Genomic DNA, 14,578 nt, shown 5'->3' with positions numbered 1-14,578 from the left:
CATTATGGCCCTGTGAGCCTTTTAATTCTACACATTCACACTTATCACGATGACAGCTGGAGCTGGTAGCTTCTAATCTTCTACCCATAAATGTTCAAGAGGGTCACGTATTGCAATGAGCTTTATTCAACGTTAGTTTTGTCAAATGTCGCAAAAGAATCCCAGTGACTTATTAATGCTTTATACTTCAGTTTCCTATCTCTAAGTTAGCAATAAGCTTCCCGTGCTCTACTTAGCCACATTTAATTTTTAAGAATCTTCAGAGGAAAAAATGTTTCCTATATAATTAATTAGAAAGAATGTTCCTTGTTAAAGAGTTGGGATTGAGCTCAAAATACATCAGTCCTGGTACAATCCCCTTCTAGCTGCTCTGCAGAGAAAAAGGACACTGATACATAAGGAAGTAACCAAGATGCAAAGGAGAGAAGAGGTACAGCGTAAAGTGAAGAAATGACACAGACCCCCCACATACACACTTTAAAAACTTTATTTATATAAAAAAACTCATTTGTTTGTAAAAGCATTAACAAGAGAGAAAGAAAAACAGAAAAGGTGTGGGGCACAAGACACGGCCCTTAGTAGTGTTCGGTGGGAAGGTGGGATTTTTGGTTCTCTGAAATTGAACGTTTAGTGTTTTTATAAACGAAAAGGAAAAAACAAACAGTTAAAGGTCCCCCAAAGCCCATGGCTGTTCTATTACCCACACCCCACCGACAAAAAGAGCACCAGGAAAAGAGCAGAAGACAAGAGAAACCAAGAGTGGAGCCACATCTGGATGGGGGCGATTTCCCCTGTGCAGTATGCTCTTAGGGTCACAGAGAGGAAAAGGCTCCTTTTTGCCAGAAAAGGAGTGGGACGAAATGTGAAGGGGAAAAGGGGTAGATAAGGGATTTTAATGCAGAGGGGAACGGGTGTGGTGGGTTGTGCACTTTTCTCCTACCCCAAAGCCTCAATATATAAAGGAAGGGGGAGAGAGAAGGATAAAGATTTCCAGTTGCATTAAACAGAGCTTTTAGATTAAGGGGAGGAGTAAAAGGCAAATAAGGGAAAGGGTTTAAAAAAAAAAAAAAAAAATCAACCGCATAGCAGCTGATTCCTCTAGCCCAACCTGCTAATATACACTAAATTAAAAGGAGGAGGTACAGGAGTGGTGGGGGGTCGGGGAGGGGGACATGGACACGACTTCCCTATGACCCCTTCAGAGACGAGAATCATTCTGGGCAACTAAGGAGTAAGAGCCACACCACTCCCTCCCTCCCACCAATCTCACTTGGAGGTTCATCAGAACAGGATTTTTGCAAAATCCCAACATATGCAGTTGAGAAAAACCTTCTATGGCTAAAATTAGAGGCTATTCCAATTCCCAGCAGAGAGACTGGGGTTCTCTAGGTCACCTCTCCTCTTCTTCCTGCTATTTAGGGCCAAGAAGTAGGTAAGAAAGCAACAAAACATAATTTGCAAAATCATGAGAAATGAGACTGCAGAGGCAAAGAAAGGCACATGGAAGGGAAGGAGGAGATGCACCCCAGGCCAAAGGCACAAAGAGGAGGCAAAGCCAGGGGCGAACCCCACCTTTCTAAGGGTAAAGGGGGCAGGAGTATGTACATCAAGTCCTTTAGTCAGCCAACCAATCCAGGGAGGAAGCAGGGGAGGATGGGGCTATAAGGGTGAGAAAAAGGAGAAATAAGGGCAGGGGAAGGCAGCTTTGTAGCTCCCTGCCAGTTTCAGACTAAATGAGTCATGTACACTCCTACTAGCTCCTCCTAGAGGCTCTCCTCCTCCCCAGAAGACATCCTTCTGCTCCTTCGCACCCAAAGGGTCTTCCTTGACATATTCTCCTCTTTCTACAGCCTCTTGCAAGTGGCCAGGCCAAGTCAGCAGACATTCTCACAGGATGGGAGAGGAGGGTTAAGGACAGCCTCAGTAAGGGGCAGCAGCTGCAGCCCAGGGCTGGCATGAGGCTTGGAGAAGAGATGGAGTCTGTAGATCCTTGATGGTCCCTGCCCTGGAGATGAGGAGGGCAAGGTTTCTTAATCTCCGCTCTAGGAAACCTTCACTTTCTCAAGGGCCCTTGCCAAGTGGTATGTGCCAATGCTGCCAGCCTTCTTTGCTTCAAAGATAGTCATTAGGAATAAAGGAAGAGCTCATGCCCTCCATTCTCCAAAAAAGTAAAGGTCCCTTCCCCACCAAGAGAAAAAAAATCTTGCTTAAGAACCACTGGTTTATCAGATTGCTGGACACTGCATATATAGCATATAACTTCCAATTCTTCCCATGGCTTCCAGTGACGATTCCCACTCTCTCCCTCCCTCCACACAAGGCCAAGAGTTCCAGGGAGAGCTGGCAAAAAGAGCTAATCTGCAGCAGTTTCTCAAGATATGCATATAACTGAGTCAGGCTTCTTGGGAGTAATTGCAGGGGATCTGGAGGGGGGAGGAGGGACAATTAGGCTTCACTGGAAGAAGTTAGGGAGTTGATGGAAAGAAGGCAGCCACTTAGGGCTACAAGGGCAGGAGGCAGTGTGGCAGTGGGCACAACAGTCCAGCGAAGAAAGGGAAAAAAATCATCAGTCCATTTCACCACCAAAAAATAAAAGTACATATATTATAAGCCCAGATGTAGCGGAGAGAGTGGTGCTAAATCTTCTGCTGTGGGGAAAAAAGAGAAAGAGATGTTAATAGGGTTGGGAACAAGGAGAACCAAAAGAGAGTTGAGTACATCTGAAGGGAAGAAAGCAGCACATAATGAAGAACCAGATCACCAGTGGCATGTGCCAGCCTCTTAAGAGGTAACGATCATGGAAGCAGCACCCCCAAGCCCCGTGTGGCTGAGACGGATCAGATCAGCACGATTGGCAAACTGCTGGCACAGAGACCTCCTTCCTCGAGGATGATCTCGGGGGTGGCTGAAGGACATACCATGGGGGCGGTAAGACATTCGGTCCCCCTCATCATCCAAAACCAACACATCCACCTCTTCCTCCAGAGATTCCTGCCCCTCGTCCTGCTGTGAACACATGCAACGTGTTAGTAGGAGAGTAAGAGAATAGGAACCTCATGAATGCGTGCCCGATCTAGGGAAAATCCCCAAATGTGTAAACTCACACTAAGCAAGGTAATAGTAAGTGAAGGGCAAGATATTCCAAAAAAGGCAGGAACAGAAAGAGAGTGATGTGAGAATAGATCAGTTGGCGTTAGTCACATAAGCAACACACTTACAGCCTTCTTCCTCCCATCTCGACCATCACAGAATAATGGCACAAGAAATCCCAACATGAATGAAAACTCCTACTTTTTCCCTGAAAACCCCTATGAGAAAAGGTGCTGTCTTTCACTAAGTACTTTTTTCCTATTTCACAGAACATGCAGGCTTCAAAACAGAACCAGCCTTAGAAGGACAACAGTATATAAGGAGAATTTACCAGCAGGGGCGTTCCCTTCAACGGCTCCATTTCGCCTAGATCCCCGGATCGATCCAGTGTTCTGTTGTGGTCTCCTCTCTCGTTCAGTGTGGAATAGTTGTTATCTAGTTTTTTTTTTTTTAAAAAAAAAAAAAAAAAAAAAGAAGTACAGAGACATGATGTTCCCCTCTAGTGTAAAATATGTATTAAGCAGATAAATGTGATTTAGGTACCTCTTTGGTAAAGCATTTGAGCTTTACCAAAGGCACAAAGGTCAGGTGGTCCTTGACATAAAAAAACTTACATCTAACTGGGAAGGCAAAATGTATCATATATGATAATAAAGCTAAACTGAAGAGATCTAGGAAGGGTACTGGAATTAGGAGAAGAGAGTGAGGTGAGCTGCAGTCGTTAGGAAGGACCTAGCAAAGTAGACGGGAATTCAGCCAAGCCTTGGGGGATGAAGACCACGTACAAAGCAGTTGGGAAGGACATTCCAACAGGAGGTATTACAAGAGCAACATAAAAAGGCACAGAGTGAAGAGACCGGAGAGCAAGTAGACTAGGTGGGCTCACACAGAGTATATGGAGAGTAAGACAGAGCGAACCTGGCGTCAGACTGTGAAAGGCTGTGAGCAACAGTTTAGGGACACACGCTTGATTCTGTATTAATGGGGGAGGCATATGAAGATTTTTTTTTTTAAACCTTTGAGCATTTGGGAATGTGGAAAAAGGTAGACAGATCAGGTTTTACTACATTTCCTTGAATCCTTCCAAACGGAATGTCCAGCCAGCGTTCTTCCAGGAAGGTAAATGGTGCGGGTGCTGGAAAGGGCTGCAGAGCCAGAGAGTTCTCCTCGTCCCATATAATAATATGGATTACTCCATATCCTTAGGCAGGAATTAGTCACCTACCTAACGATTTTGTGTTTGATCCCATGCTGCTCATCTGAATTTCTTCCCGATCAGGTTTCTTATCTACAGGGAGTCAGAAAGTTATCCAGGTCAAAAAGCAACTCTCCAAAATCTAAACTCATAAAAATTGCTCTCTAGTCTGTCCTCCCTTCCCCCTCCCTCCCATCAAATTTTTACTAAGCACCCACCACAAGTGCCAGGCTCTAGACAAAGCCCTCATGGGACTTAAAGAGATCCCTTTCCTACAGACTCTAACATAAGAAACGATTCACTCTAAGCCAGCAGGTTTAAAATTATTTGGTTTCAGGGCCCCTTTACATTCTTAGAAGTTATGAGGATCCAAAGAATGTTCACTGGTATAGATTACATGTATTAATAAGCTACAGTGCTTTTAAATATTTATTTCATTTAAAATTTATTTTAAATATTTATTTCATTAAAAAAACAATAAACTTATTCCATTAGCATAAATAATACTTTTAATTTTTTTTAAAAAAAAGCATTATTTTACATTTTTGCACATCTTTAAAGTTTGGTTTAAGAGAAGATAGCTAGATTCCCATTTCTGCCTCTGTATTCAATCCGCCGTGCTGTTATTTTGGATGAACATAAATGACTCACTCTGCTGTACAGCAGAAACTGACACAGCATTGTAAATCAACTATACTCCAATAAAAAAAAAGGATAAAAATGATTAAAACTGTCTTTTTCTCACCAGAAAAAAAAAATCAAACTGATTCTTATTTAGTAGCATCACAGTGGATAGTGTACCAAATTGTTCAAGATGGCTTTATAAAACATACACTCGTATTAAAAAAAATAAAAAGCATTGTTTTACAGTTTTGCACATCTTTAAAGAGAAGATAGTTAGATTCCCATATCTGCCTCTGTATTTAATCCGTTGTGATATTATTTTGGATGAATTATATAAAGAAAATCCAGCATCACACAGATAAGAAGTTGGAAAAGGGAGGAGAACTTTATTAGTCTTTTCAGATAATTGTGGATATTCTTTGATAGTATACTAATACTCGACAAGTAGAGTTTCCTTAAGGTTAGCGCAATAAGGAATCTGAATCCAAACTAATGCTCTCTTCATAGTCTGTTAAATTAATATCTATTGGTCTGTCTTACACTTTGACTTTGAATGGATCAGTTACTCATGCATGATTTTGAAAATCATGCACTGTCACTTGGAAAATACTGGTTCACAGAGTTATGCAGATTTTCTAAATGTTAACACATTTCATGATATAATATCAAAAAAATCACATTCATTAACATCACCACTGATTTCATTTAAAAGCATATGAACTATTGGGATGTTACCAGGCTCACAGTGACAGATACAAGTCTTCCAAAAGTAAAATTTTCGGGCTTCCCTGGTGGCTCAGTGGTTGAGAATCTGCCTGCCAATGCAGGCGACACAGGTTCAAGCCCTGGTCTGGGAAGATCCCACATGCCGCGGAGCAAGTAGGCCCGTGAGCCCCAACTACTGAGCCTGTGCGTCTGGAGCCTGTGCTCCGTGACAAGAGAGGCCGCGATAAGTGAGAGGCCCGTGCACCGCAATGAAGAGGGGCCCCCGCGTGCCGCAACTAGAGAAAGCCCGCGCGCAGAAATGAAGACCCAACACAGCCAAAAATAAATAAATAAATTTAAATAAATAATAAAAATAAAATTTTCACTTGAAAATTCAGGCAAGTACTGTCAGTTATTTCTCCTCAACCTGACAAGCTCACTGCGTTCATTTTCAAGAAAATGTCTATTTTTTTAAGTAAAAATAGTGTTCCAAAAAAAAAAAAAAAGTGGTTAGTGTACCTAGTAACTCCAACAATAGCACAAGTGCTTTTCCTCAAGATAACCATCATGCTCTGGTATGCTGCAGGGTGCTTTATGAGTACTCCCTATATCATCAACACAGGATATTAAAAAGCTGTGTACTCAAGAGCAGAAACAATAAAATTAATATTCTTACAGTTCCATCAAGTAGGTACTTAAGTGAAACTGGCTCTTTTTCTCCCCCTACCCCCCCGAAACTGGCCCTTCTTGTAACTGCAAGTACACGGCAACGAAGACACAATAACTAGTTTGGTTTGGTGTCATCGCCCCAGTTTACACTCCGCCTCCAGCAATAAAGCACCACCGCCGCTTCTGCACCATCAGCACAAACGTCAACAGATTTGGTGATCCTCAGACTCCATCTTAAGAACCCTGACTGAGGCAAAACCCAAGGTGTCATTAAGATAATAAGGGTTATAATAAGCACTTAACATATGATTCGTCTTTTGAAGAAAAATGTATTTGCTCACATGGCAGTGTTTAAAAGATATAGAACAGGAGTGGTTATCTCTGGATAACAGAAATAAGTGACTTTTTTTGTTGCCATTTTTCTGGTTTGTCTGTATTTTCTGATTTTCAACAGGAAACACGTACTACTTGGTATTATATGAACATTTAAAAGGGAAAAATAATCATTTTGCAATGCACAGATCTTCCTCGGACTTGCGATGGGGTTACATCCTGACAAACCTATCCTAAGTTGAACATGTAAGTTGAAGATGCATTTTAATACACCTAACCCACCAATCATAGCTCAGCCCAGCCTACCTAAACGTGCTCACAATACTTACATCAGCCTACAGTTGGACAAAATCATCTAACAGAAAGCCTACTTTATAATAAAGTATTAAATATCTCATAATATAATGTATTGAATACTGTACTAAAAGTGAAAAACAGAATGGTTGTAATAAGCGTATCGGCTGTCCACCCTCATGGCTGCACGGCTAACCGGAGCTGCAGCCGATGCCGCTGCTGCCCAGTGTGAGACGCGGTCCCCCCGCGTTACCGCCAGCCACAGGGAAAAGAGCAGAACTGCGAGTCTGAGATACAGTTTCTACTGAACGCATATCACGTTTGCAGCGCCACAAAGTCGAAAAATCATAAGCCAAACCATCGTTAAGTCAGGCACTATCTATATACATATGTCAAATCATTATGTTGTACATCTTAAATTTATACAATGTTATATGCCAACTGTATCTTAAATAGAGAAAACAGAGTAGGGTTCAATCCCTGGTCATTTTAAGCCCACAAGCAAAGACTGGGGGAAATCACACGCAGGCTAACTGCCTGTCTTATTTTCTAATGCTCAGGTCTACCAGCTTCTGGGTTATAATCCTGCGGTGAAGTATTACTCTTCCTCCACCAAAAGACAAGCTCATTCAGAAATAAATATATATCCTATTTCACTAGACGGTAAGCCATCTAACGAAAGAACAGCAGAAGAGCAGCAGAAGTGGAATAAAAGCAGAGGGGTATGTCCCCTGGTTACTGTACCTGATTTCTGGTTCCGGTCAATGAGAGGGAGAGTGCTATCATCATATGAATGACTGCTCTGGCTTCGAGAAGCATTGTTTAGGTTCACCTGGAGGCAAACATAAAACACAATAATGTCACAGAGTACTGAATTCACCCTTAACCTTATTCCTTAAGGGGTTCAGACTTTTAGTTCCTCATTCCCGAATAGGATTCTTACCAAAAGGTAACTAGTAAGGGTTATATAAACACCTATATAGTGAAACAAAACTAGGATATTAGGCTTCTATTTGTGTCCTGAACAGATTACAAAGATATCAAACACTCACGCTATCAAGGAGATACAGTCTCAGAAAATGACAGTTCAGAAAATGGCAAACTCCTTCAAAGGGCTAAGGCAGATTCGGAGAAAAGTCAAAAAGGCCATCATCCTTCATTACCACTGGCATTTACACTATGCTATGACACAGAGGAAGACCAGAGCTATTTCAGTAGTAAATGAACTATAGGCACCATTTTGGGGGAAAAGTTAATAAATGATCTCTTTGCACACGGAGACTTGGGGCAAAAGTAGACTCAGGGGAAGTTCCCTGGTGGCCTAGTGGTTAGGATTCAGCGTTTTCACTGCGGAGGCCCAGGTTCAATCCCTGGCTGCGGAACCATCCCACAAGCCGCCAAAATACGAAAGAAAAAAACCCAAAAAAGTAGACTCAGTGTGACAGTGAAATAGAAGAACCGAAGACAAAAGCATTACCTGAGACCAAGGGGAAAAAAAGGTGAAAGTCTCAGTCCCAAGAGTTATTCTACCTGAAAGTCTGACTTCTTCCATCCTTCTTTTTCCAGTGGCTTCCGCAGTTCCTTATATCCCCAGATTGTCTGTAATACAAGCGCTGCTGCTCGAACTTCTTTTTCTGAGCGGTTCCTTTTGAGGAAAGTAACACCAGATGGAATTTGGATGTAAGACGAGCGAAGAAGCTGAGAACTTGTACTCTTTAATATAATGGAACGTAAGAATATAAATCCCCAAACGGGCAAGATCAAGTATTCACCAAGGCCCATATTTTAACTCAAACGGTGACACAAAAAAAGTTGGATGTAAGAGTCTTATCAATTTATGGATCAACATTAAGACAGAAAAAAAAAAAGCAACACTTCTTCGTACTTTCCATGTAAATAAGGGAAAATAACCTTAAAAAGCAAAAGGGGAAAGCCCCTTCCCAGCAACCCCTCTCTCATATTCAAATTTTTCCAGTTGTAATTTTAAGTGTTAATCTCACCCTGATTTGTTGATCAAAACCAGCTTCTCAATACCCTGTGTTTCTCGAAGCTTTTTGGCAGCCTCCAGGTTCTCAGCAATAACTTCATTGATGGTATTCAAAACAGAGACCACAGTGTCCTCAGAGAAATTCTGGGAAGAGCTCTGTTGCCCTCCTGGCAGATTCTTTACCAAGTTAGGAATAGCATGTTTACCTAAAGCGGTAAGACAGGAGGAACGTGTGCAGGGAGAACAAGCCGAGTCAGGCTGTTAGGAGCCTCACACTACATACACTTAATCTCATTGCTCATATCAAGTATGGATACTATCCATATGAATCAACTTCATTCTCCTGTAGGATTATCATTTCAAAAGAGCAAAGGACCTGGAATAGCCATGGATGTATTGTCCTTCCTATTCTTTTATTTATTCTCTCTTTCAGTCACATTAAAGCAATCTGAATACTTTATATCAAATATGCTACACAGTCCATTCAGACAGTCTAATGAAAATAGTACACTGAATACTATACTACTGAATATTATACTACTATTATAGCTTAATAGAACAGTCATTGTGAATTTAAAAACAAAAACAAAAACTGGGCTCTGTCACTTATGAGCTATATTAACTCTGGACAAATTACTTAACTTCCCTGACACTCAGTTTCCTTATTCTAATAAAAAATTTTTAAAAAAGGACCCTTGTAAAGTGGTGACATATAAATGAGAATATACAGACATGCTTATCAATCCCTAGTAACAAAGTACATGCTCAATAAATAGATATTATTATTCTATTTTTGAAGAGTCAGCACCTCTTGTCTTTCCAAGGACCGTTAAACTATAACCTTCTCCAACCCCCAGATTCACAAACTATGGAGGACTAGGATTCTTCCTCAGCCCTTTCAACAAATAAATTATTTAGCACCTGCTGGATTAAAGGTGCTGTACTAGACGCTAAGGTAATGGTTAACATCCAGCTCCTCACCAATTAATTCTTTGTTGCGAGCATCCACAGCCAGATTTCTCAGTGCTCCGGAGGCAGCTTTCACGACCCGCTCATGTTCATTGGTCAGGAGGTCAGCAATGGCAGAAAGAGCCTTCTCTTGACGCAGAGCTGAGCGGATATATCGACCATACTACAAGTAGCACATGGAAAGAAGTAGAACAGATTACAAATGGTAGCAAACTAGTTAGCTAAGTCCTCCCATCTCCAAATCCATTTTGTAAAAGGTACTCACCGTCCAGCGCCCAGCACACAAGTTCTGGATGGCCCCGGCTGAGGCTTCTAGGATGGCAGGATTCTTGCTCTCCTTGAGGAGTGAGATGTATATCCGAACCACCTCTGGCTGAAATAAAAGTTCATAGCCTGCACAAGAAAGGACAAGAGAGCAGAGGATGCTTATCAGTACCTACAAACCAGGCTCTGGCTGGTTGAACTCCAGCATTAGTACTCTGGATTAATGGGTTTATGCTCCTGTACCAGTAGACTCTCTAAACCCTCCCACCCACCCAACAGCAAACTCAAGAGATCTGACTACTACATCTGAGGTAGTCAGATGCAGCCTTAAGAATGTAGCCTTATGAATAAATCAACCATGGCAAGAGCAAAACAGATATCAACTCATATGCAACTCCTGTCTCTCCCTCCTCCTAGCCTCTTCTCTCCCACAGTTTACTCTGACCTTGCTTGGCACTCAAGGGATTCATTTACTCATCGATAGCACTCAGAGTTAAAGATTCCTCATCTCAGATGAATTATTTCTAACTTGACTGAGTCATTCTGCCCACATGAACTATGATTAAGTGAAAGGGGCTCACATTTAATAACATCTGAATTTTTATTTCCACGGAGAGCTGTGAATTTTGGACTCACTCACCATATTGATGAATATAAAAATCCAAACTGTGATAAAGAGACTTCTTATAACAAGTAAAGTTCGAGTCCCAAGAACTAGCGGCTACTTAGGGTACTTAAGTGTCTGGTCTAGACTACCATCAGGTCCTTATCCTCAAGTAATCTGAAGAGTTGCCACAACAAGAAGTCCTTTGAAAGTTACTGTTATTAGTTTGCAAATACTTTTGTCATCACTTCAAATCCTTAAGTCAGAGAAGACAGAACAGTGAACGTGCTGTATAGCCTACTGCTAGGCTGCCAAGCACCTATCTGTGGACTACGTTTGCGAGATCTATGGAGCCTGAGAAGAAAAAGATAACTTACCTCGAGCAGGACTAGTTCTTTTAGGGAAATCCACTGTATCATTTGTTGGATCCTCTGTGGGTTTTTTCCCTTTGGAAATTAAAAAAAGGGGGAAGGGGTAAAAAGTTTAAGAAAGGGAGGAGTCCACCCAGTGTATTTTTTTATTCTGCAGTCAAAATCTTTGGATCAGAGATGCATCAAGAGGGGCATAAAACAAGAAAACAGACAAACAAACAAACAAAAAACCAGGATTCCCAGCTTGTCCCAGATACAACAACAGAAAACAGGCAGCATATGGGTAAGATAAGGATAACCACTACTGTTGCTGCTGTCCTGAGTTCTGATAACTGGGGCTGCTGTCCAGAAATAGCATGCCATGAGCCATTGGCTCAGAAGACCTAATCTTGTTTCAGTGGCCATCCTCGACTGAGTTTTCCTACATGCATCCACAGGGAAGGGTTAGGCCAAGAAATACCAGGGAAGCTAAAACCAAAACATGCAAATTAGAAGTAGGTAAGCGCCTTAAAAGATTCCACTCACCTCTGGAGAACCACTCATCTTCCAGTGCATCACCCAAGGTGGAAAGCAGAGGAGAGAAATGAAGGAAGAAAAATGCGGCAGAGAGATGTCAACAGGATCATGGGAAAATAAGCAGGAAAGCAGAGAGGAAAAGAAAAACACAGGAAACACAAAGGAGGAATGGGGGAGAAGGCCCCAGATTAGTTGAGTTCTCGGCCTTCACTGCCCAATTACTGACACCAATACCACCACCACCACCACCACCACCACCACCGTCACCGCCATGAAGCGCACGACACAGGGGAAGCAGCAGCAGAGCAAAAAGACATCCTGGACTAGGCTGGTGCCTGCACTGCTCAGCAAGTATCTTGTACCTAAAGCTAAAAGTGTTCCTTCCTCTCCCCATCCTGACCTTAAAGAGCAAGGAGCACGAAACCAAGACTCACCTTTGCCCTTCTTGGCCCCAAAGCAACTGGCAGCATGCGGCCCAGTGCTGTTGGCAACGCTGGGAGGTGCCTCTTGGTAACGTTCTGCTTGTGGGATTTCTCGGTGAACTTGATACGACAAGTTCCGAAGGAGGCAAACACAGTTCTCCACAAGCTTGGGATCACAAAATACAAGGTTCAATGAGAGAAGAGAATGACTACAGTGATCTTCTAGCAAGTACAGGCTTCCATGATTCACGTATTAAAATATTGATCCTCAAAAGCACAGCCCAATCCATCATCTCTCACAATACCTCAAGTGCCCACGCTTCTCAAAATTCTTGTAGCCTCAGGCTAACAGAAGGTTTCTGCTACCATGTGGTGTGTTAACACAAAACTCAGGCTCACTCTGACTTTTTGCCTAATTAGAAGAGAAATGCAAGTATGGCTTAACAGCTTTAAAATATATAGGTGAAGGAAATTCTAAAGAAAACAGTTTTCGTCTACGGTGAACACCCACTTTAAGGAGTAGGGGCCAGTATAGGTACCTAATGTTATTTGAAAGCCTGAGATGATAGGTCTGCACTATGGGTACCTCACGGTTGTTGTGAATGGAATTCTCACCCATTAACCTACCTTGCTGTCTGAATCTTTCTGTCCAATCTCAGCCTGAACAATGAAAATGAGAGCATCCACCAAACCGTCACATTCCCGAAGTTTCCGGCGAGCTTCACTCCTCTCCGAGCTGACATTCCTGAGGGAAAAAGGAGAGGCTTCAAGATGACTAAAACCCAGAAAACCCTCTCTTAATATCCTTAACATCTACAAGCCTCCTTAATACCTTTTCTTTTCGCTGTAACAAATAACAAGTATCGGTTACAAGGAAGGCACTGGAGCTCAGAGAAAGTTGAATAAAACAGTTCCTGCTTTCAACACATTTATAACCAGGCCAGGGAGGCGGGGGTATAAATAAAGTATACCAACAACAATAATTTAAGACAAAATAGATACTTCTTGCATGGAAGTACAAATGAAGAATAGGGGCAGAGCACGTAGGGGTATAATTCCAAAGAGAGAAAGAATATATTACACATTTACAGGGTATTAGAAAAAGAAATCAGGAAAACTTACATGAAATAAAAGCACTTGAGTTTAGCTTCAAAAGATAAATAAGCAGAAAAAGGCACTGCAGACAGAGGAAGAGCTCCTCCTCACTCTATCCTTCTAGTAGTTTGTACTCCATTTGTTGCATTTATCGCAGCCTGACTTGAAATACAAATAATTGAAGGCAAGAACACAGGTACACGCAAGCCTAGGACTAGACGACTGCCTTATGTGCAGCAGGTATTGAACAAATGTTTACCAAATTATATGAACAAAGTCAAAGAGGCAGAGAAGTGAGGAAGATATGCGGTTTACTTGCAGCTCCCCACACAAGGCATATATGGTATGCAAGGGAGTAGTGACAAAGGTAGAAAAACAGGTTGAAGTCATAGTATGCAATACAAACAGGAATGGAGGCTGAATGACAGGCTAAGGAATTTAAACTTTTTTTAAAAGCAATTTAAGTCAGTCTTCAAAAATTCAAACTTCATACTCTCAGAACCCTTAGGTTACCTCAGGCAGCCGGCTGTGTTGGTGAGCACAGACTCCCACTCAATATGGCGCGGCTTACAATCTTCACTAGGTTCCCGCTCCCAACCAGAATGCGGAATGATCACTTCATCTGTCAAGGCATGCAGTGCATGGTCCACGATCTCCATTTTGATTGAGTCATGGGATGAGAGATTCCACAGCGTTCCTGGAAGAGACAACCCATCAGAGAGCTCTCCAGCACCCAAGACAGTATGTCTGAAGAATGCCAAAGAGAATCCCCTATTCCAACATGTCTCAGTCTTCCACAATGACCAAATACCTTGTAATGATATTCAAGCTTTAGTCTGTGACCCACAGTAAGAAATATATTGTACATTATGGCTCAATACAAACATACATGCCATGAAGTAAGGTTTCATAAAACAATACTTATTATAAGCCGTACCCTCTGGGCTATCTACACCCACTTCTCAATCCCAGCACCACTGACATTTTGGGCCAGATAATTCTTTGTTGTGGGGAGCCGTCCTGCCCAACGTTAAATGTTTAGTGTATGTCCAGTGTTTACTCATTTGATGCTAACGGCACCTCCTCCCAACCTCCCCAAGTTATGACAACCAGAAATACCGCCAGACATTGCAAATGTCCTCTGGGGGGCAAGATTACCCCCAATTGAGAAATAATGACCTATGCTATTTCTTTTTCTTTCTTTCTTTCTTTCCCTTGGAATGCTGACTGTCATCCACAAAGTTGCGTTCAATACACACTAGTGGGGTATGACCCACTCTTCTAAAGCAAGGACCACAAGCACAAATGCCTATACATGCCAGGCAGGTCAGTCAGGACAAGGAGATATTTAAAAGAAATTACAAGAATATGGGTTAAGTGCCAACTGACACTCAGCTTCAATTTGGGGGAGGCAACTTTCTAGGTGGTGGCAGTTGGTCA

The 14,578-nt window shown here is 42.1% G+C and overlaps 1 protein-coding gene across 13 annotated transcripts in view; it reads right to left on the bottom strand.

Moving 5' to 3' along the window:
* Positions 1–469: 469 nt before the first annotated feature.
* The window catches only part of CTNND1 (catenin delta 1), a 52,307-nt gene continuing 38,198 nt past the window's right edge, over positions 470–14,578 (bottom strand). For 6 of the 13 annotated variants that reach the window (XM_067037279.1, XM_067037283.1, XM_059070439.2 and 3 more), the window contains 12 exons: positions 13,652–13,835; positions 12,671–12,788; positions 12,056–12,209; positions 11,112–11,180; positions 10,132–10,259; positions 9,879–10,029; positions 8,911–9,103; positions 8,441–8,555; positions 7,655–7,742; positions 4,316–4,378; positions 3,422–3,525; positions 470–2,648 (listed from right to left, as the gene is read on the bottom strand). In XM_067037279.1, the coding sequence (XP_066893380.1) occupies positions 2,637–2,648; positions 3,422–3,525; positions 4,316–4,378; positions 7,655–7,742; positions 8,441–8,555; positions 8,911–9,103; positions 9,879–10,029; positions 10,132–10,259; positions 11,112–11,180; positions 12,056–12,209; positions 12,671–12,788; positions 13,652–13,835 (1,379 nt within the window). In that variant the 3' untranslated portion in view covers positions 470–2,636. Of the gene's footprint in view, positions 2,649–2,698; positions 3,007–3,421; positions 3,526–4,315; positions 4,379–7,654; positions 7,743–8,440; positions 8,556–8,910; positions 9,104–9,878; positions 10,030–10,131; positions 10,260–11,111; positions 11,181–11,630; positions 11,649–12,055; positions 12,210–12,670; positions 12,789–13,651; positions 13,836–14,578 lie in introns of those variants that run through there. The other 7 variants (XM_067037273.1, XM_067037282.1, XM_059070434.2 and 4 more) reach the window with 4 other exon arrangements.

The sequence above is a fragment of the Kogia breviceps genome, chromosome 7 (genome assembly GCF_026419965.1).
Source record: "Kogia breviceps isolate mKogBre1 chromosome 7, mKogBre1 haplotype 1, whole genome shotgun sequence".
NCBI lineage: Eukaryota > Metazoa > Chordata > Mammalia > Artiodactyla > Physeteridae > Kogia > Kogia breviceps.
The sequence above is the reverse complement of the archived record's forward strand: the minus strand, read 5'-3'. Positions and strand labels throughout refer to the sequence as shown.